Source organism: Anolis sagrei, chromosome 1 (genome assembly GCF_037176765.1).
Source record: "Anolis sagrei isolate rAnoSag1 chromosome 1, rAnoSag1.mat, whole genome shotgun sequence".
Lineage (NCBI taxonomy): Eukaryota > Metazoa > Chordata > Lepidosauria > Squamata > Dactyloidae > Anolis > Anolis sagrei.
Window position 1 is genome coordinate 240,465,876 of NC_090021.1, and position 24,009 is coordinate 240,489,884.

Consider the following 24,009-nt stretch of genomic DNA (forward strand, 5'->3'; position numbering starts at 1 on the left):
CCTTATTTTTACCCAAAAGCCATTACATTTGCTGGAGGAAACTGAAATAACATGGCTAGACATTTCCTTTCTTATTTATTTACATGTTTTTTTTTATTCACCGGGGGGCAAATATGGGAGGTTGAAATTGTCTTTTGAACATACTGAAGCTGAGTACCCATATCACAGAGGAAGCCTCATTTTCCTGAACAATTACCTTCAATATATGATTCAAAGTTGAAGATCTCTGTGTCTACCTCCCGTTGCAACAGTCTGTGTTCTGGGTGCTGAGCTATGTTCTCCAGCTGCTTGGACAAGGCCCAAAAGACATTGCATGGACCAAGGCGCTTGGCCCAGAGCTTGCCATTCTTCTGATAAAGCAGCAAACCCGCCTTCTGAAGTGCAGACAAAGTGTACCTAACTTGCTTATGATCTGGAAGCATCTTTGGATTTGGAAATTGTATTATCTGTGGGTTGCCTAGTACTTGGGCAGTGTGGTTGTTTTTATAGGTAAACAAACAGCTACACGCTACAACTCTTAATTCATCGAACAAACTCCCCCTGTAAAAGATGGAGACACCCAGGTTCAAAGGAAGTGTTCCTGTAAGAGAAAAAAATGGACGTATTATTTATTTACTTACTTACTTACTATATTTCTACACCGCCATTCTCAGCCTGAGGGCAACTCATGGCAATTTCCAGAACGGCACAATTTGATGCCCACAACAATATAAAAACAGTTAAAACATTTAAGATAGTTAAAATTCACTAAATAGTAAAACCAATAAAACATAGATCCTTTGCATCTCATTACCAAAATAATTGTCCAATCGCGTTGTCCAGTTGTTCCGAGATCAGGGTTTATCTGCTACACTGCATTTGAGAAAGCCTGCTCAAACAGCCAGGTTTTGACTTTTTTGCGAAATGATAAGAGGGTGGGGGCCAATCTAATATCCCTGGGGAGGGTGTTCCACAGCCGAGGGGGCACTGCTGAGAAGGCCCTGTCTCTCATCCCCGCCAAGCAAACCTGTGAAGAAGGTGGGACCAAGAGCATGGCCTCTCCAGAAGATTGTAAATTCCTAGATGGTTCATAAGGATACGTTCAGACAGATAAGCAGGGCCAGAACTGTTTAGGGCTTTATAGGCTACAGCCAGCACTTTGAATTGTGCTCGGTAGCAGACTGGCAGCCAGTGGAGCTGGTGCAACAGAGGAGTTGTATGCTCCTGGAGCGTCGCTCCTGTTAGCAACCTGGCTGCTGCCCATTGGACCATTTGAAGCTTCCAAACAATCTTCAAAGGCAACTCCACATAGAGTGTATTGCAGTAGTCTATATGGGATGTAACCAGAATATGGACTACAGTGGCCAAGCCAGACCTCCCAAGGTACGGGCGCAGTTTTAATTTTAATATAGCAGAAGGTCCAGGTTTCTAAAGGGCTTGTACAAGCTTTACTTGCTAATGAGGCACTAAAAGCTTGCACAAAGAACTGCTGTTTCAAAGTCCATCCCCTGAACTATCATATCTGAAATAGCATGTAATATTCTCATTGGCAAAATGAAATAAATTCAACTAATGACAACGCTGACACGTATGAAACGTTTTGGAATACACACATTGGAGGAAGCACAAGACATGGATACACAACTTTTAGATACTTGTGATGGTAAATAAATAATAATGTTATCAACATGGAGAAGAGCTCTTCCTCTGGCTCCTGAGGTTTTTTCAACTGCAACTCTCATCATTCCTGAACAGTATAACCATCAGGGAAGGGGTTACAAGAATTTCAGTTTCAGCATGGGAATTGAAGTACCTGCAATCACATCTGCCTATTCCTGCCCTAGGTATTTCTGACTTCTAAACCAGAAAGTCAGCATCCATTACTGGGGCCGAACCAGCACAAAATGATCAAAAATTTAAAATATATATTGTGTTTACCTGGATGCAAAAGGTATGTAGGTTTTTTTTTTTTTAAAAAAAATAATCACACAAATTGGATAAAGGCTTTGGTACTTGTGGCACCACATAAACTCCTGGATTCCAGTTCTCATTATCCCTGTCCATGCTGGTTGGACATGATGGGAAATGGAGGCCAGCAACTTCTGACAGACAACAGATTCCCCAGACTAATTTAGATATTTCTTTTTAGGAACTGGGGCAAAGAAGATGCCAGAATATACCGTTGTTTAGGACAGAATCCAATGGCTTTCACTATACTCTTCATGTTCTGCAGTTAGTAGCCAAGGTGATTATTTGTTATGGTTGCAACCATGAGGCCTCCCAGTTGTTAGGCAATGTAAAATGTTGCCAAAACTATTCAATTGAAGTCCACAACTTAAAAGAGAGACCTCTTGAGAGGGTCACCGTATCCCCTGAACTCTAAAGGAAAGAGTTCCTGGTCCCAAATTGAAAAGGAACCTGGACAATCCAGAAAAAGGCTATTCTATTCTATTCTGTTCTAAACTGCAGCACAGGACTTCACTATCATACTCTATAATGTAATTATTGTATAGATAGCCCTCAGCATTCACTGGGGTTAGAGGTGCAGGAACACCACTAAAGTAGAAAATAGCTTCTTGTTTTGCCACATTTATGCCAACATACATTTCTTGTGCTTTTGGTAATATGGGCTAATTGAAATATTATTTTCTCACTATTTTCCATTGTATTTCCTTAATTCTCAGATGCTTACATTTTTAATTGAGTTAATCCACAAATCAATGTCCTCCTGATTACTATTTATTTCATGTATGCATATGTAGTGGTAATGTGACAAGGTACAAAAATGTTTATAGGAAAACAAAGGGTGAAATGGAAGAAATATTTGGGCTAAAAATACAGCTGAATAAAACACTGTTTTTCACCATGAAAATGGAAGGAAGGGTTGTAATTATATGGGGCAAATATTATAAAATATACATAAAAGAAGCAACGATTGTGCTGGGATGAAAAGAATACAAAAAAATGGCAAATTAAAAAATGGTATGCATATTTAGTTGACATATGCTCCAAGATTATATCACTGAAAGAAAAAAATAATATATAATTGGATATCCTGTGGGGAAATGGGTCTCAAATTGGAAAGAACTCATAGCCAAAGTGAAGGTAAAAAGAAAATACAAGGAACTAAATCGGACCATCTCCATTATACAACAAATAGAATAAAAGCCAAAACTGAATCACAGCTGTTCCCGGAGGGGGGGGGGGGAGAGGGAGGGGGAGTATAAGGAGAAAGGTAGAAGTAGGAGATTAAGATGGAATTAGAAAGGAACAGGAATTGACCTATACTCGAAGAGTATGTAATCTCTTTCACCTCTATTGGTTGATTTTGTTTCTTTAATACTTTTGTAATATAATTGTGACAATTATACTCTACCTATACAACCCAATAAAAAGGAGAAGAAAAAACAAAAGTAGGAAAAATACAGATACTATTTTTTTTACCTAGGAAAACATCTCTCTAGGAATTTCTAGGTCCTTCAGTATAACTCTAGTCAATGTCTGCTGGAAGCTGACCATAGAGTTGTGCTGGAGGATCCAGAGATTCCTAAAGAGATCATGGCAATCAAACTGTGAACAATCAAATCCACAAATTGTAAACTCACAAATGTGGAGCTGGCTTATTGAGCACCATGGATGCGTTCACAAAGATAGTCTCTACACAAGGCACAAGTCTTGTCAGCATTTCTCCAATTCCCAGGATAACTGGTCTTCCACATTGCAAGCACTTACTGTGTAACACGTCAGCTAGGGCTTGACGTCAGATAAACATCAAGCCCTAGCTGCTAGACACTCCCACCTGAACCCTCTTTAGTTTAGAATGTAGTTTATATGTAACTGCCCTTCCTCCTTAGGAAGATGCAGGCAGGGTGCATTTACTGACCTGAGTCATTCTGCAACGGAGCAGTCTGGGCAGGAGTCTGTTCAACTGGGGATGCAATGGGTAATGGACATGGGTTCTGCTCCAGGATGGGGTGCTGGCTTGCTGCATTGCACATCATCACTCCATTTCCAAGAGGTTCTTCAGCCATGAACATATTATCAATGAAGCAGCTCTCATTACCAAGGGCATCAACTATTATAGAAGATAAATACCTTGAATGTACTCATGCTTCAGGCAGCAGGTCTCATTGAAACTTTGTTTCGGGGTGAGCAACTGTTAAAGACCAGTGCCTACAGTCCCAAAAGTAATATTTGTTCCCAAATACCTTCTATGAGCATGAGGGCATTTCTGTGACAGTTCTCCTGGTCCTCAAATGGCTAGACAGGCCCAAAATGTGGTAAAAAAAACTATACAAGGGTCATTTGAGAGCAAAAGGCTTTTTTTAAAAAAAAATTAAAGTATACATATTATTTCACCTGTTGGGGTATCGCAGGGTCACAAAAATAGCCCTGGGGATTTTTATTCAAAGATCCAAAAACAAACAAACAAAGCATGTTTACATGCATTAAGGTTTTGGGTTTTTTTTAAAAAAAATACTACTTAAACAAACATAAAATGAACAAGGGCACACATCTATGCAATAAGAACAAAACAAACACAGAGAAAAACTGATCTACAAACCTCTCATTCACTGCATGCCGATATTTACCTCTATTTACACTATTCCCTTTAAATGCTGTTATACATATAATCAACCTTCTACCTTTAATAAAATTCTACTAATTCCTAAAACCCATAATAACCAAATACCTTCTCATTGTTATAACTAGTAAATTAGTAAGTCCCAATCTTGCTTGCAGTTTAACAGATATTTCCCTTCATCAACGTAGTTAATGTGTCCATCTCAACAGACTCATTACTCTTCACCAGCCATTGTCATCACAAAGGTCTTCCATTCTCTAGGAATGCATTACTCTTGCTTTTCTCTTCCCTTTTTAAAAACAATCTTATTTATCAATACAATCAATTGATAAAGAATGATATCTTTGTCGAAGGCTTTCATGGCCAGAATCACTGGGTTGTTGTAGGTTTTTTTCGGGCTGTATGGCCATGGTCTAGAGGCATTCTCTCTAGAGTGCAGGCGAAACGTCAGGTGAGAATGCCTCTAGACCATGGCCATATAGCCCGAAAAAACCTACAACAACCCAACGAGATCTTTAATCTGTTGTCTTATATATTTCACCACCACATGTGTATGAAGCTTTTCCTGACTGATCTCATAAGAATCCTGTCAATAAGTCTCATTTACCACACAGCTGAAATCTTTGTATGGAACTTCTGTAAAATCAGCAAGGACTTCAGACAACTTGAAACAGGTCCCTTTCATTAGTTGTTTTGGCAAATCTTGCCCATTGATGTTTTTCCCCTGCTCTTTGACCTCTGGGAGAGACATTACTTCCAAAATTTCCATCTTGTTGTGCTCTGATTTTTCTAAAATGTCCATCTGTTTTTGAGTCCCAATTTTACTCATTCTAGTTTCTCTGCATTAGCTCTCCAGTCACTATATCCAACAAGATATAATTCTCTTTAAACTTCACTGACAGCTTTGCCTCATCAGTCTCAGTATATGAAGATTTTGGGTAAGATCCAGTGGTTTTTGCTTAAGCTCACAATGGCTTTATAATATAAATTTCTTCTGAGTCCTTAAGTGATTCCAATATTCACTTATTAATTATCTATTGACGTTGAACACACAATGGCACTCCAGTACACTTCTTTCCTCAATAGGTTGCTATGACCAACAAAGGGGGGAAATTTGTCTCCAAAGGTTCAGATATTTACTTTCTGTGTACATTTTAGCCCGAGGACTTTCTTTGTGTTGGCTCTTACACAACTCTTAAGATTTATTAGCTAATCACTGAGTTTCCTTGGCAACATTTTTTCAGAAGGAGGATTTTCCTTCACCTCCTTCTGAGGTTGAGTGTGACTTGCCTAGAGTTTCCACAGCTAAGCATGGATTTGAACCCTAGTCTCCAGTCTTAATCCACTAAGCCAGTGGTTCCCAACCTGTGATCCATGGACCACCAGTGGTCAGCAAGAACTAAAATATGGTCTGTGGCCTCACCATTACTACACCATTGCAAGGAGAGTGACTGGTCTCGCGAAACCCACTTATAGTGCAGGGACTTATTAAATATGGTTTTATGTGGGTGAGCAGATGGCAACTACTGGACTGTATCAGAAACTAGAGCTGATGTGGTCTATCCAATGCAATTTTCTGAATCAGCATTCCAAATAACCAAACCAAATCTAAAAAACTGTTTTGTAACCCTTTTGGTACCATTGTTGGAAAGTGGACCCCAGTCAAAGTGGCCCCTGGTCAAGAAAAGGTTGGGAACCACTGCACTAAACATGCTGGCTCTACCATTCTCAGACTACATCTCCCAGAATCATCCCATATCAACTACTGACCGTACCATCTAGCTGATTTTAGACAACGTTGTTAAAAACAGCACCTTGCTGGTTTTTGTTATAGACACTTTGTTCACATTGGCTCAACTTTAAACCTGACTAAGTATGCATCCAATTAATACTTGGTATTTTACTGGTTTTAAATAAAACCATAATTTAAAAACAGTTTATTCTAAGCACACAAGAGAATTCATTTGCGACCAATCTTTCTCTTTGGTGCTAATCTCTTGAGGATTTTAGATACTGGAATGAAACATCACATGCTCCTTTTTGGTCTTATTTCCCATTGAGAGCAAATTCATAAACTCACACTTCAGAATTCCACACTCACCCAAATGATTAAGCTGATTTGGGGCAGGGGAGTTTTGTTGAGCCTGCTGCACTGCAAGCATTGCAGCTGAATGACACGTCACATCTGTTGTGATTTCAGGCAGCCATCTGGATGGCTCTTCATAATACCCATTTTCGACTGTCCCATTCACTGCTGTATTCCTTAGGAGGTGATAGCCATTTTGATCAACATGAGGGACAGCATAGGTATTGTTTTGTTGATAAGCAACTTCACCAGGAGAATTGGGGAGAAAGAAAAAGAAAATGTGGAGACAAAATGATAATATTGTAAGATCTAAAGATCATGCCTGTTGATCTAATTGCTTTTGACACATTTACCCCACATCCTCTTTATATTCTGTCCATGCAGATGTCTGTGCATGAAGATTTTACATGCATGACTGCTGTTTATGAAGTAGTCAGCCTTACAACCCAAAGATTGAAGGAAAGGCTTAAGTAGCATTTGAAATGATTGCTAAGATGTATAAAATAATTCTAGTTATTGTTAGAAATGTGAGGGAAAGGTAGGCACTTTTTACCATATGTGGTGTAAAAATGCCCAGAAATACTGGACACAAATACATACATTTTAGAAGAAATTGTTAAATTTAAATTTGAAATGAAACCTGAACTCTATCTGCTTGGGATGTCAGATGAACAACTCGACTGAAAATGTGGAAGGTTATTGCTATACATTATATTGACAGCAAGAATTACTTACGCTCAAATATAGAAAGACTCGATGATTCTATCCAAGATGATTGGCTTATGAAAAAAAGCAAACTTGCAGAAATAGATAAACTTACTACATGGATTAAGGAGAAATCTCTAACTGTTGGAAACCTTTTACAAGCCTCCTATACTAGTTATTAATTTATATATAATTCAGATTTCTTACTGTATTGTATATGTGTGTATTGGTATGCAGTTTTCCCTTTCTGTTTCTTTGTTGTGGGAGAGATCTGGGGCTGTTCAGACTTTAGATTCCATTTTAGAAGTCAGTGTGTGTTTTCATCAAAAGCAGTACAAGATAGTTTAGAAGTCAGTAGAAATAGAATGCTATAGAAAGACAGAGACTCTATTAGACTCTCAGATCAGAGATCCTTTAGACTCTGGACTGTTGATTACAATAAAGAAGCCCTGTGTTATCTGCACAGATAAACTTCTCCAAATCCTATCTGTAGCTGGATTGATAAGCAAAGTACCTGTATGCTAAAGTTTGTGAGTAAACCAGATATATTGATTTTAAAGAAGACTACATATTTTTATCTCTTGACAGCTTGATTTAAACCAAGATGTTTTAAGAGAGAGTAGATGTTTTGGGCAACTAAAATAAACACTTTTAAAACTCTGCTATATATATGTTTTTGGTGCATTGGCATATCTTTGTCCCTAACAGTTCAAAGAGACATATAGGTATATCAGTTTAACAGCTGAGAAGCCTAATTGCCTTGCATGAATACTAGTGGATTTATTTATCGTGTCAGAAGCAAATTGAGAATATAGTTACAATGTATTTTTAAAACTGCAAACAAAGTTAAAAACTTGACATTATGCTAAATTTCCTTTGACCAGAAGCTGGCCACTTCAAATGCCTCTAGTACTGCTGTAAGAAGGTCCTCCATTGTGCATGTGGAAGGGCTCAGCAAATTGCAGTATATTAGTGGATATTTACCACTGAAGAGAAAGTTGACTCAACCAAGTTTTTAATTCTTCTCGGGAGTGTCATAGATACCTTCCCAAAAAGGTTCTGAATATCAATTTTCCAGAACTAAGAAAGACAGGGGCCCATTTATTGTGTTCCTAAAGCCAAGGTAGGGCTAAATCTTCACCACTGGACTTTTGGACTAGAAGTGTGTTATTATGTGGGGAAAGGATGTACTAATGGTTCCTAAATGGGTGTAGAAAACTGAGAGAATGTAACCACCAGACAGAGAATGTGAGGACATTAGATTAGATGTAAATCATTTGTAGTTTGCAGTTATTGGGGTTCTTTTTATGTTTAGGATATAGTTGTATTCTAGAAAAAGTATTTTTAATTGTTTGTTGTTGATGTTCCTGGGTTTTTTGTTTTTTTATTTTTTGTATGTAGGTTTTGTCTTAATCTGTCTAAATAACAAAATTAAAAAAGCATTTGTCAATTGTGAATCTCAACTTACCTATTGGAGGATCACTTGAAGGAGCCCATGAGACTGTCTGAATTTCATCCAGATTCATGTTGGCTTGCTGCATAACCCACTGGAGCGTATCACTGCTACATTGGTAAACGTTTTCATCTGTATTCACATTTTGTCCTGCAGCATACACACATACACATGGACATCAGAACCATAGGTTAGCATGGCTTTTTTGCATGTATTGGATACCTCACATAACGGTGCTCTTTCAGGAAGTGCCTGGAAGGAACTCTAGTCCATCCCAGGAAGGGGCCCTGTGGTCTTTGAGTTTGAATGCCAGCTCAAGTTTAGAATCTAAGTTCCTGGGTCACAAACAATGCAAGACAAGGTGGTTCATATTTCAAAGTACTAAATTGGGATTTGAAATTTGTAACCTGGACCTACCCGTATTATAGGCATCTGCCTCTAATGACATTTATGACCATAAACTAAAAAGTGAGTCAGCTTACCTGTGACTGGATTTTCCAGTGATAGCATTTCAAAGGCACTGTTTATCTCCTGCTGTAAAACAGATAAATAAGCAGGCTTGTCACACATAAGGGAAGCCATGCAAACATTTACATTACACTCTTCTCCAGCAATCTTAGATCACATCTTTTGTAGCATGTTTCAGGGCATAGCATCATTTACAACAATCAGCTATCTTTCAACTTTGTGAAGCAGAAGCGAGAGAGGCTTTCATTAAGACTACAGACTTAGAATGTCTTCGATATGAATGCCTAAAATCTTTTGACTACTTTCACATATTTCATCTAATGGATTTTTTAAACACAAGGCTTACAATAAGTTCTGCTAACTTTCAACTGTGTAGTACACAAAAAAACCCTTCATCGGCCAGAGTGTTCTTTTGCAATGGACACCTGTCTCTTCTATGCAGTCTCTTCCAGGAACAGAAAGAAAATAAAAACCAATCAAACGTGTTCAGTGTCAACATACAATCTATCACCATGAAAACAATACTGAGGACTGTGATTCTGTATTCTAAGGCAACTCCAATTTTATATTCACATTCAATTCCAATGCTCCAAAAGAGTTGCTTTTGGCTTCATGTGTGATAATTTCTAGTTGGAGAGGTACTGTCAAATAGGTATTGTTCTAGTGGGGTGGAAATTATGCCAACAGGAGACCACATGAGGCACTTGAAGTGTCCCATGTAACCCGTGGCAGAGGACACTAGATCATCTCAGCATAGTTGGATTGATAGGGCGTGTAGTGTAACAATTCTGGAAGATTCACATTGGAAAGAGTTGATCTAATTAGCTGGTTCTTCTACTCCATGGCACATTAGTTCTTTAAGAATGTATTCAAGGTATTGCTTCACAACTCCAGCCTTGCCTCTCCCCAGCAGGCAAATGAGTTGTTTTAAGACCTTAGCAATAAATTCTGCATGGATGTAGCTTTTGAATGTTTTTAGCCAATTTATTACAAATAATTCCTCAGAACTAGGGATACCAGCTTCAATTTCACAACAGAGGAAATTGCCTTTCTCAGGCACTGTTGATTCTCATTGCCAGCAATCTTTTTTCGTGTCCATAGCGACTTGAGAAGCTGCAAGTTGTGTCTGGTGTGAGAGAATTGGCCATCTGCAAGAACATTGCCCAGGGGACGCCCAAATGTTTTGCCATCCTTGTGGGAGGCATCTCTCATGTCCCCACATGAGGAGCAAAGCTGACAGAGGGAGCTCATCCGCGCTCTCCCCAGATTCTAACCTTTGACCTGTCAGTCTTCAGTACTGTCAGCACAATGGTTTTTCCCATTGTGCCGCCGGGGACTCCTATTGCCAGCAATGGCTCTTGAGCATTCCCATAGCTCCACCTGGAGATTCCTGATGGTGTTTATTCAAGTTCTAACCATGCCTGATCCTGTTTAGCTTCTGAAGCCAGATGGTGTTCCAAGAGGTATGATGGTTATATGTCTACTAAGAAGTAAATCCTGCTGAATTCCACAGGACTTACTATATATTGGACCTGCAACCTCAATGTAACCAAAATAAAACTGAAGTCCATCTAAAGTTTCACATATAAATGGCTTGCAGAATGCATTCCTAAGGAAGCAAATTATCCCAATAAATCAGACAGATAGCCCTTTTTTACCTCAATCTTGCATTTGACTTGCTTCCCTCTGAATAAAGAAAGACAGGTCCTTAATATTCAATCACTGCCATGCTGTCATTAATAGGAATCTGCATTAGAGCTGAATCAGACCACTGGCATATCTAAGCTAATGGTGTCAGCTCTGACTGGCAGTACCTCCCCTAATTTTGTTTCAGGTAGGGTTCTTCTCCAGCTCTACAAGGAGATCTCTAGCAGCCTCCCAACCTTGCATGACTTCCAAAATCAGGTAGGTTTAGGTATGTTCTGGATGGTATGGTAGTAGCTTTGAATGACACTCAGGATAACACACTGTTTTACAACATCAAAACATTAGAAGATGCTCAATTCCTCCACTGCTCTCAGACCCCTCAATCCCGTTGCGATCTACAGCTTTGTACCTGAAGTGGAGATGTCGTCTGGTTGGAACCTTGTACTCCTTCACTGGAAGGGCTGATATGTAACATATCATTCTCATGATCACCATCGTTCCCTTTAAAAAAACAAGGGAGAAATGGAAGGCATGAAAGAAGATACAAATAGTATCTCTAGAGTGCAAATCTAATGAGGGATAGTAAAAAGTTTAATGTCCTTCGTTTATAAGGATACATGCGTTTAGGAACACCTCCCCCATGCCATGCATAGATCCTATTTATGCTAAGAGCCACAGTCTAATCTGGATGAAATAATTTGTTTATAGAGAATCAGCTCACAATTTAATGAGTCAAGACTGCAATGAGCTTGTTGCCAATATACAGAATCTCTTTTCCCCATGCCCTTCATATTTGATCAGTTAAACACAGATGACTCTAATCAAATTTCTCATTTTGCTTGAATCAGAAAATTGTGGTCAAGAGTCTACATCTGAGTCACAGAGTTCAAATCTTGCATGCAAAGTGATACGCTGGCTCTTATAAATGACTTTTCCACTGAATTGTAATGTTGCACAATTGAATATGCAATCCAAATAGTGCTATAGTCCCCTCCACATTTGTTGGGATAAGGGGCACAAAACGCCAGTAAAAGTAGAAGACTGCAAATAATAAAATTGCTATGTTTTTATCTGAGAACAATTCTCTAGGAATATCTAGCTTCTCCAGCATGGCTTTATGGTCAATTTCTGCTGGATTATAGTGGCGGACCTCCAGATTTCTAGAGAGGTGGTCTCTTTAGAAATCTCTAGTTAGTTCAATATGACTCCATGGGAAATTATTTGATAGAATGTGACCACAGCGTCACACTGGAGGACATAGAGGAACCACATTAATCAAATCTGCGAAAGTCTGAAGGGCTGACACCTTATCTTATCTGAGAATGCATATCTACATGACAAAAGTTACAGCATAATTATTCTGATCACTGACATCACGCATTATACCACTGTTTTTAAAGTGTGGGTCCCAACTCCAAATGGGATCCTGAAAAATCGGGCAACAGTAAATGTTTTCTGAATGCCACAAAATATTTTGTTTAAACAATACGTATTTCCATTGGGATTAGCATTTGATACAACTGATTAAACAAACATGGTATTTTTTCAATACGTGGTAACGTCTGCCTGAATACGATTTTTTTTTTCAAAAAAGGAAAAATCACCCTGTTTAGCAAGCCTTGCAAATACTGATTTGTTACAGTATCAGTAATGATTTGATTTTACACCCATTTTATATACTCATATACATAAAAATTTCTCGGGCCAAAAGCAGTTCCTAGTGGAAAAGTTTAAGAAGACCTGTATTACACAAATATGGCCAAATCTTTCTGTAGAGGAATTTATTACTCTGTTCTAGCCTATACTTCAGGAAATGCATGTTTCAAAATAAAATATGCTTCAAAAATAGTGTATATCCGAGCTTGTTCTGAAATTGATAATTGTGGTTTCTTAGGTCAGATTTATTATTTTTAATTTTTGTCAAAAGCATTGCATACATAAGTATAAAACTGATTTTTTTAAAAAAGGAGCACAAGACGTTAAATATCTTTTGACCAAAAACAGGTAACAGCAACTGCACTGTCTGGAGCTTCAAACAATTCTTCCTCTGTGTGTCAGGCAGGGCACTGTAGACAAGCATATATGTGCAGCGTTGTTTGTTCTGCTCCAGTCACACAAGGTGGAGGATTCTTTTAGATAGTGCCATTTTGCCAGGTTGTCTTTTGATCTGCCCACCTCACTTCTCAATCTGTTCAGGGACTTCCAAGTTGCCCATTCTTGGTTTGCCCCTGGAGGAAGACCCTCAGGGGGGGTCATCCAATTGGGATTTAGCTGCCCTGAGGGATGTTCTTGCTATTGCTGGGGGAACATTAAGAGGAGTGGTGGCTCTCATGAAGCTTTTCCTTGATTTAAGTTTACTGGGAGGAGGCTGATAGCCATGCAGTGGATGGCCTTCACAGTGTCCAACCTTATTTCTTTCACAGTTAGCAGCAACTTCCTGTCGCACGTGGGGGGGGGGGGGGGCGATGCCAGCTAGCTTGTAGAGTCTATCAACAGGTACAGGGAGCACACCACCCCCCTGTTGCGTCAGCTCCACTGGCTGCCGATCCAATTCCGAGCACAATTCAAAGTGCTGGCTTTGACCTACAAAACCCTATACGGTTCCGGCCCAGTGTATTTGTCCGAACGGATCTCCCTCTACATCCCACCTCGAAGTTTAAGATCTTCTGGGGAGGCCTGCTCTCGACCCCGCCAGTGGCACAAGTGAGGCTGGCGGGGACGAGGAGCAGGGCCTTCTCAGTGGTGGCTCCTCACCTGTGGAACTCACTCCCCGGGGAGATCAGATCGACGACTTCCCTTCCAGCGTTTAGGAAAAAACTAAAGACCTGGATGTCTTTAGGCCATGCTGACAACTAACTAAAGGACCTGTTGATAGACAAGGACAATGGAATGGAATGGATATATGGACTCTGATATATGGACTCTGACATGAGATAGTTTTTATGATTTTATTAGGTATTGATGTTTTATTTTAATTGTTGAATTGTTATATTTTGTATTGTTTGTTGTGTGATTTGGGCATCTAATTGTGCCTTTCCTGTAAGCTGCCCTGAGTCCCCCCCCGGGGTGAGAAGGGCGGGGTATAAGTGGATGAAATAAATAAATAGGTTTGAGACATTCTGTGATTATTCTGTATGTTTCCTTCAGTGCTATGTTCACCTGATTCGTGTGAACAGACTTATGCCAAACAGAGCAGGCATACTCAGCAGTAAAGTAAGTGAAGTAATTTTGGGTCTGCTCCCCATGCGCTGCCAGTAAGTTTCCGCAGGATGTTATTGTGTGCAGATACTTTGTGCTTGGTGTTCATGCAGTGTTTCCTAAGTGTTAGTGTTTGATCTAAGGTGACACTGAGATATTTAGGATAGAAATAGTGTTCAAGCTCTTGGCTTACTCAGGTGACTTTCAATTTCCTGTTGGCTTCACGGTTCCGTAGGTAGAAAGCACATACTTATGTCTTGGCAAGGTTATGCTTCAGTTGGTTATCTTTGTAGTAGCTGGAGAGACCTTTCAAGGCATTAATTTATTAAATTAAGATAATAAATTAAGATGTGTTCCAAATATTGGCATAGTTTGGTCAAACAATTGGCCAGAACCTCAGGTTTGTTTTATTAGATGTTTAAGACAAGCAAGTGCTTTTTGTAAGTGATCAATGATGATACTGTCTGACAGTGGATAAATAGCAGGGGGTGGAATCATGCTGCCCTCCAAATGTTGTAAGATTACAATTCTGAGCAGCCCTTGCCAGCACATACATTGCTGAGGAATGTTGGTAGTTGCACAACATCTGGATGACCATAGGATCCCCACTGCGATATGCAGAGACCCACAAGTTATCAGCTGCCCAAAGTAATGAAGAAGACTTTACAAAGAGAGCTTGGCACATTATGAATATCAGCAGATATCCCTGCCTTACTTACTTCTATCAGCAGGAAGGTTGGCAACAGGTGCAGCATTGTGAGAGATGATTCTATACACACGATAATCAGGATCCTTTGACTCTAGTTTTTCAAATTTCTTTGTGCTTGTCAAAGCACAACGGAAGTTGGTTTTCCATCTGCTTGGGTCTGGTAGATCTTCATTGTATTTTTTGCTGACTACAGCCCATTCCTTTCCAAAAACATAATATAAGAGATGGAAAAAATGTGAAAAGAACAATGCTTCAGAAATTTGACCTCTATGTTGTTTGAATCCCTGTCCCAAGCAGAATCCATATTATGTAAGGATAGCAGTAGAGTAGGGAAGGGAATGGGTGGACCTTCTGATATTGTTGCACTCCTATGATTCAAGACTGTTGGCTATGCAGACATCCCAAGGGTCTCCATTCCCTACTATAGCAAAGGGATAAAAACCTCTAAACATAACATTCCAGATACAGATAGCACAGAGCTGAAGGCAAACAAAATTGGGATCACAGTATTTGGGAGTGCAGGCAGTTTTAACAGAGGAATCTCTGCCCCATAGAACATGCTTTATGGGACTTTTTCTCCCAAAGAGAACAACAAATCGATGCGAGATGGAGCACTTCAAGTCAGGAAATGCACCTATGAAGATGGGCAGAAGATGAACTCTTCCATGTCAGAGTCCTGATCCAGCTTGTTTAAAAGAAAAATGTGTCATACAAAAACAAAGGACACAACAAGAACAGGATCTACTTTTTGAACACACAACTGTAAACCCATGACTAGTTTACAGTGGGAGAAAGAGGGCCTCCAAACAAAGCATGCTCCAAATCGAAAGGCATTGTGAAGCTATTTTATTTTTCATCATTCATAAGCAAAAAAACTTAGAGCAGTGGTAGAAAGCATTGGCAGTTTACAAGCAAACGACAACATCTGTATTCCTAGTACAGGAATACAGAGCCACTGAACACCCAAACATTTTGGCATAAATCCAATTGTCAAACCCAATGAGGGTAGATCCAGTGAATGAGCCATTGAAAGATAAACCCACATTTATGTAAATCACATTGAATCTAGGCTTTGGATTTAGGCTGTTTCCCTGAAGCATTTGTAAATTTCAAGTAGACGTGCACAGGGTCATACAGTGGGCCTTCGGTTTTGCCTCAGGATCAATAGAAGTTGAAAACTACTTAAAGACAAACAACAATATGGACATACAAGAAGCTAGCCATGATTAAAGAGGACTATACCTTGAAAATCATGTAATCATCAGCTACAATATCCTTTCTTGAATGGTGTTTCCAGGGAATGCAAAAGATTGTATGAGCCTCATCCATCCAACATAACCCTTCATATTTTCTGCTGCTGATCTCCTTGATCAGCCAATCAAAAAAGGAGATCTTTTGTGGATTCCTGAAACGCAATGAATCATATTTAACTTCTAGGTATAGGACAGACTGAGCATTACTGCAAGAAGAAATAAGATCAGGGATGACGTGTGTAATATAGCTAGACCTGTAATTCTATGTTTTAAAAAACGTTCAGTTCCATAATGATTTATTGTTTTGTTTTTTATTGGGAGCACACTTTTTTCTAAAGTTTTGATATAAGGTCCTCTTTCCCTTAAAGAAAGAGACTTTTTTCAAGTTACGTTTTTTCATATATAATTATTTATACTTCTGTAGTGGTTTCAACCATGCACACTTTATCCATCCATTTCAAAAATAAAATCAAAGAAAGGAAGAAATTGCTATTTCCCATCTCACTTCAGTTGCTATCAGGGATGGTCAGGGTTTGCTCAAGAGCTCTAATTCAGATGAAAACTGGAAGGATTTGAGGGTAAGATGTTAGTCGAACTATGATGATGTTTGGCACTGTGAGCAGAACAAATCTGTTCTGAACAGTTACTGTACTGTAGCATCATTGTTTTGCTTCTAACACAGTAGTGGCAATGCATTTTACTTTAAATGTTACATTGCTTTGGTTTGATGGAGGCCTCCTTACCATCTGAAAAACATAAAAGGGTAACTGGATAAACAGTAGAAACACGAATAACCTGAAGACACTATCCAAGTGGGGGAAAGGACCCCCTCTGTATTCAAAATAATAATAACAATTCTTTAATTACTTGCCTCTCCCCTTGGCTAGAGGCAGGGCACAAGACAGTCAAATACATCTATAAAATCACATATTAAAACATAGTTGAAATATGAGATGATAGAATCCTTTTGGTGATATATATAACTTACGCTTTTATTGATCTTGGAGAGAAGTTATCTACGTCCTTTTGCAAGGCATCTCCCTTGCCACTGATGGGCTGTAAGAGCTTGTTCTGCCTACTCTTTAGCAGCTAGGCTTGTTCTGAGGATAGAGACTGCTCCCTTTTCCCTACATGTTTCAAAATAGCCAGACAGATCGTGGCTGCATCTCTGTAGCCTAGCAGTTCTCAACCTGTGGGTCCCCAGATGTTTTGGCCTTCCACTCCCAGAAATCCTAACAACTGGTAAACTGGCTGGGATTTCTGGGAGTTGTAGGCCAAAACACCTGGGGACCTACAGGTTGAAAACCACTGCGTAGCCCATTGATGGCCAGGGAGATGGTATTCTTCCCAGTGGCCTTCCAGATGTTGCTGCATGTTGAAATGGTAGACAGGCAGAGTAGATTGCCACCTCCACCATTTCCCATATGAACTTGTCACAGTACTAATGGAATTCCCCAGCCAGCAGAAAGGGAACTTCTGTCTTAATCTGCTCTTGAGAGCATACCAACCAACATTGCACGCACTGCCTTCTGACATTTATCTAATGGCCAGCACACAGCTCTTCAACTTTATCTTGTGTTACAGCCAGCCTGAGCTCAAAGATGGCTATTGGCAGATGATGGCTTATAAGTCTGCAGTCCTGGAGATGCTTATTAAAATACAAGCCCTGCTAAACAGTGAAACTTCCTTCCAAAAACAGCGTAGGATTATGCTGCACAGGTTCTGGTTATTTCCCATGTTGCAATTTAAAAAATGCTATTCTTTAAGACAACTTAAATTCAGAACATGTTTTAATTTAACAAAAATATTTGTCAGCCTCTTGATCTCCAGATGTCTTATTGTCCCTGTCCACTTCGTACACATTTGGCTGCTGAAGGCATACACTCACCTTCTATTTGCTGCTCCAGCCATTATGATTATGAGTTTGTCAGTTGAAATAGGAAAGAATTGAAACTTCTGGGCTTGAGCTACTTGATGTCTTGTGGATTAATGGAAGAATCTGAATCACCAGAAATAAACCAAAAGGGAAAATCTCTGTGAGTAGAGACTTGATAGGTTTATTGACAGCATACAGGCAGTTAGTTAAAAGAATTAATACATCTAAATCAGGGGTGTCAAGCTCATTTTCATCAAGGGCCAAATCAGCCTTATGGTTGCCTTCAGTGGGCTGGTAAAACCATAGATGGAGAATCTGTGGATACAGAGTGTCAATTATAATTTGTTTACATACTTTATTTTCCATCTTCATTGCTATGATACTTCACCTTGTTGATGGGAAGCTTCCTACCGGAGTGGAAATCATCTGTCAGACAGATGGCAAGCTATTTAACCTCAGCAGACTGAAAGCCAAAACCAAGGTTACAACAACATCTATTATAGAACTTCAGTATGCTGATGGCAACGTCGCTTGTGCTAATTCAGAAGACCTACAAGCCACTCTAAACACCTTCGCAGAAGTATACGAGAAGCTCGGCCTGTCATTGAACATCAAGAAAACCAAAGTGCTCTTTCAAAAGTTACCAGTCAATCCCTCTCCAATGCCAGAAATACAACTTAATGGTGTGACATTAGAAAATGTTGATCATTTCCGCTACCTTGGCAGCCACCTCTCCACAAAAGTCAACATTGACACTGAAATTCAATACCGCCTAAGCTCTGCGAGTGCAGCATTTTTCCAAATGAAGTAGAGAATGTTTGAGGACCGGGACATCCGTAGGGATACCAAGGTGCTTGCTTATAAAGCTATTGTCCTCCCAACCTTGCTATACGCCTGCGAGATGTGGACTGTCTACAGACATCACATGCAACTCCTGAAACGATTCCGTCAGTGCTGCCTCCAAAAAATCCTGCAAATCTTTTGGGAAGACAAGCAGACAAATGTCAGCATGCTAGAAGAAGCAAAGACCATCACCATTGAAGCGATGGTCCTCCGCCATCAACTCCGCTGGACTGGCCATGTTGTCTGGATGCCCGGCCACTGTTTCCCAAAGCAGTTGCTCTATTCTGAACTCAAGAATGGAAAACATAATGTTGGTGGACAGGAAAAGAGATTTAAAGATGGGCTCAAAACCAACCTTAAAAACTCTGGCATAGACACTGAGAACTGGGAAGCCCTGGCCCTTGAGCACTCCTGTTGGAGGTCAACTGTGACCAGCAGTGCTGTAGAATTTGAAGAGGCACGAATGGAGGGCGAAAGAGAGAAACGTACCAAGAGGAAGGCACGTGAAGCCAACCCCTACCAGGACCGCCTTCCACCTGGAAACCGATGTCCTCACTGCGGGAGAAGATGCAGATCAAGAATAGGGCTCCAGAGTCACCTACGAACCCCCCACCAGGACACTAATTTTGGAGGACTATCATCCTCAGACAGTGAGTTGTTGATGCTCTTTTGTTTTTACCCAATTTGGGCATTCAAATGTTATTGGATGACAACTCCCATCATTTTGATTATCTGCCTGGGATCATGGGAATTGCAACCCAACAGCACTTGTGGCTCTGTGGTTAGGGAAAGTTTAAAGCTCATTTAAAAGTCAGCCGTCATAATCACAAGCCCTGTATTTAAATACAAACCTCACTAACTAATCACAATAAACTGCAGCATTACAGATATTATTGTATCAAAACCCATCAGATCTAGTCATGATGCCTAATGATTAGAAACACAAGAATTGTATTCTGGAGAAACACACAAAATGACATGGAAGGCATGATTCGGACCACAGGCGTTGAATTTGACACGTGAGGTAGGGAAAAAAATCACATATGTAAATACACAGCAAATATGGGTTCAATTGTTGTAACCTAGTCCGTTTCTAAGAGCTCAGAAGATGAGGAAGGGGATACTGTGATATATTTTGAAGGCCCAGGGGAGAATGGAAGTGGCCTGGAGAGAGTTGTTTTGGAATCTTCTGGCAGTTCCCATGAGACTGGAGAAATTCTTCCAGAAATGCAGGCTGAGAGAAAGCAAGAAACAAATATTTGTCCAGGTCAAGGCACTTGGAACTTCAGAGGCAGAGCATACAAAAGACACAGACTCGCTTTTCCCAGCAGCTTAGAGATAAGGAGAGGAAAAGCAGGTGTGTGAGGAATGATGTCATGGGAGGGACTGAAGCCTTCTAAGTGGCTGGTACAATCCTTTGTGAGCGCAACATTGCATTCAGGTGAACAGCTCTCAATTCCTGGTCCTATGTTTTTGGATTGATGTATTCAAGGGCTCTTCCACACAGCCCTATATCCCAGAATATTAAGACAGAAAATCCCACAATATCTGCTTTGAACTGGGTTATCTGAGCCCACACTCAGATAATGTGGGATTTCCTGCTTAGATATTCTGGGATATAGGGATGTGTGGAAGGGCCCCAAGTTTCTAGGTTTGTTCCTGTTTCTAGTTTCATGTGTGGCATGGGTTGCTTGCCTTAGAATCATACTTATGGGTGTATCTGTGGATTGACTCCTGAGGGTGTATTTGAAAGTATTTTTGGAATCTTGGCTATCTTGGAAATAACTTTTTGAACATTGATTCTTCTTTTTAGATTTGCTTATTTTTTTAATATACTCTTAGTGACAGGAGAGTGTGGTTTGTTGTGAAAAGGTGTTTCAGGGCTCGAGTGAAACATCAATGCATTCCCCTAATAATATTTCCCATTCACTGACTTGATAACGGTTCTTTCCTTCCATTACCTCTGATCCATCTATGGCATAGTGAGTGACTTTGGAAGCCTGGCACCAATGACTTACCCTCTCCAATTGTTTATTTTTATATTAAAAACAAAACAAGAAAAAAATTTTTTGTTCAAAACAAACAACAAAAAATAAAGGAACTCAACAGCCACATCCAGTTTTGTATGGAGGGCAATTCAGGGTCTAAGCTGCAAGAAAGGCTTATGTGGGAGGGCATGGTTTATGCATTGCCCATCCCTGATTAGGCAATTATTGTAGAAGGTTGCTGTGAGTTTTCCAGGCCGTATGGCCATGTTCCAGAAGCATTCCCTCCAGACATTTTGCCCACATCTATGGCAGGCATCCTCGGAGGTTGTGATGTCATATTCATAGCAACCCGGTGATTCTGGCCATGAAAGCTTTTGACAACACAATTACTGTACAGCTTTCCATCAAGTACAAGACACATTCATTATCCTACAACCAGGCATCAGATGAACTGTGAAGGAGCCCATGAATGTTTATCCCAAAGACAACTTGCTATTTTTTGAGGTGCCCCAAGAATCTCGGTTGCTTTTTCTTGAACAGGACTTGGTCCCTTTCTACACAGCTGTACAAAATCCAGATTATCTGCCTTGCCATTCTGGATTATATGGCAGTGCACACAGGCACTTGATGGCACACAACTGCAACCACAACACAAGAAGTCTGCAAAACAAGTCTACTTTACCTCGCGTTAACAAGTGCTCCAGTAAAACGAAGTGGAAAGTGGAAAAATCAAGAAGCTAAAGGACGATTGTCTGCCTTCCCTACAAAGCAGATTTGGGGGGGGGGGGGTTCCTGCCTTGATATTCTGGAACACAGGGCTGTGTGGAAGGGCCTTGGGTGGTTTAACGGCAAACTTCGTCCCGCAATTCTTCCCCTGTTATGATTCCTCCCGTGGAAACCGTAAACTTGTTGCAGGTGCAGTAGCTCGCCAGGAAAGGAGGCGGGACCCTGCGCTGCCAGTCAAGCAAAGGGAGAGCGAGAGAGAGACGGAGGGCCGCTCTACGTACACTGCGCATGCGTACGCTCCCACTTTTCCTCGAGACCATCCACCACCACTGTTAACTGCTCTGGTTCTATGCTATAGAATCAAGAAAGTTGTAGTGTGGTGAAGGACCAGCACTCTGGCAGGGAAACTAAAGACCTTGTAACACTACAAAACTCACGGTTCCATAGCATTGAGCCAACATATTTGAAGCGGCGTCAAACTCCATTCATTCTACAGCAGGGGTCAGGAACCTTCGGCCCTCCAGGTGTGGTGGACTTCAACTCCCACAATTCCTTGAGGCTCGGCATACGCCCCAAAGGCTTACCTTGGCCTCAAGGAATTGTGGGAGTTGAAGTCCACCACACCTGGAGGGCCGAAGGTTCCCCATGCCTGTTCTACAGTATAGATCAGGCATGGGCAAACTTGGGCCTTCTCTCCAGGTCTTTTGGACTTCAACTCCCACCATTCCTAACAGCCTCAGCCCTTTCCTTTCCCCCCTCAGCCGCTTAAGAGAAAAAGGAATGGGCCCGAGGCTGTCAGGAATGGTGGGAGTTGAAGTCCAAAACACCTGGAGAGAAGGCCCAAGTTTGCCCATGCCTGATCTGCACAGAATTAATGCAGTTTGGCACCACTTTTACTGCCATGGGTCAATGTTATATAGTTCGGCGAGACATCAACACTCTTGGGCAGAAAAGACCTTGTAGAACCACAACTCCTATGACTCCATAGCACTGGTCATGGAAGTTAAAGTGGTACCAAACTGCATTAATTCTCCAGTGTAGATCCACCCCAAACCGAGCAGAAAAAAGACTGACAATAAGATTATTTGAAAAGTGCAGAGAGAGAGACAGCAACTTTCCCTCCCCTCCCCACCGACATCCCTCTGGATCTGCAGCTTTCCCAGGCCCCTGCCACACAGCGAAATCAAACCCCACATTGTCTGCTTTGAACTGGTTTATATGGCAGTGTGGACTCAGCCAACCCAGTTCAAAGCAGATATTGTGGGTTATTCTGCCTTGATATTCTGGGGGTCCTTCCACACAGCCCTATATCCCAGAATATCAAGGCAGAACGTCCCACATTATCTGAGTGTGGGCACAGATAACCCAGAAAGTTCAAAGCAGATATTGTGGGACTTTCTGCCTTGATAGTCTTTGATATAGGGCTGTGTGGAAGGGGCCCCAACCTTCGCATTCAAAACTTACGCTAAAGAGCAAAGCAAAACTAAAACAAAACCCCAAAGACAATACCTTTCTCTTAGCTGGGTGCTTGCTTATTGCAGGAGAGGTGTAGAATGGTAGGAAACATATAAACATATTGGCACGGCTCCGCGCGCCGCTTTATATTGGAAAGCCCGGAGCCCCCTGATTGGTCACGGTCATCACCGCCCGCCAATCAGAGACGAAGCCGATTGCAAAGCAGCGCGCGCCCATCTTTTTTTCCTCGAGCGTGTGTGTGTGCGCGCGCGCGCTCTCTCTCCCGGTGATGCAAGCGGTCTCTCCCTCGCGCGCCTGGTGATGCCATTCCCGTAAACCACGTGCCCTGCCCCAAACACTGTTAAGTTTCATTTCTGGAGCTGTCCCTCTCCTCGACGCGGCCTTTCTGCAAGGCGAGCTGGGAGCGGCACCCGGCTCTTGAAGGAGGCGCGTGAAGCAGCTGGCTCCCCTTCCCTGGGAAAGCGGCCAGATCCTTGCAGGAAGTGAGAGCGAAACTGGTGGCCATCAAAAAAAAACTAAGAAGAAAGTGGGCGAAACACTTTCATTGTGTCCAAGCTCAAGCACGCAGCACACCCAAAGGGCTCACCCCCCTCCCCTATTTACATTTATTTTTTAAATATAATTTTATGGAGCTAGGGGTACCTCCGACTCCAGCAATACATGGAGCGAGAGTTTGCCAGATGTTCAAGCTGGGTTTAGAAAAGGCAGAGGAACGAGAGACCAGATTGCCAATATCCGCTGGAACATCTATTTCTGCTTCATTGACTATTCTAAAGCCTTTGACTGTGTGGATCATAATAAATTGTGGCAAGTTCTTGGAGGGATGGGCATCCCAAGCCACCTTGTCTCTCTCCTGAGGAATCTGTACAAGGACCAAGTCGCAACAGTAAGAACTGACCACGGAACAGCGGACTGGTTCAAGATTGGGAAAGGTGTACGGCAAGGCTGCATACTCTCACCCAACCCTTTTAACTTGTATGCAGAACACATCCTGCGATGTGCGGGGCTTGATGAATG

At 41.1% G+C, this 24,009-nt stretch overlaps 1 protein-coding gene across 1 annotated transcript in view; it reads right to left on the reverse strand.

Moving 5' to 3' along the window:
* IRF7 (interferon regulatory factor 7) overlaps nucleotides 1-23,134 on the reverse strand; it is a 30,678-nt gene extending 7,544 nt beyond the window's left edge. Inside the window, exons 1-10 of the mRNA XM_060769444.2 lie at nucleotides 23,026-23,134; nucleotides 17,972-18,082; nucleotides 16,073-16,235; nucleotides 14,841-15,030; nucleotides 11,333-11,424; nucleotides 9,291-9,342; nucleotides 8,824-8,958; nucleotides 6,666-6,893; nucleotides 3,863-4,054; nucleotides 197-580 (exon numbers count right to left, since the gene is read on the reverse strand). Of these exons, the coding sequence (XP_060625427.2) occupies nucleotides 197-580; nucleotides 3,863-4,054; nucleotides 6,666-6,893; nucleotides 8,824-8,958; nucleotides 9,291-9,342; nucleotides 11,333-11,424; nucleotides 14,841-15,030; nucleotides 16,073-16,235; nucleotides 17,972-17,994 (1,459 nt within the window). The 5' untranslated portion in view covers nucleotides 17,995-18,082; nucleotides 23,026-23,134. The remainder of the gene's footprint in view (nucleotides 1-196; nucleotides 581-3,862; nucleotides 4,055-6,665; nucleotides 6,894-8,823; nucleotides 8,959-9,290; nucleotides 9,343-11,332; nucleotides 11,425-14,840; nucleotides 15,031-16,072; nucleotides 16,236-17,971; nucleotides 18,083-23,025) is intronic.
* Nucleotides 23,135-24,009: the final 875 nt, after the last annotated feature.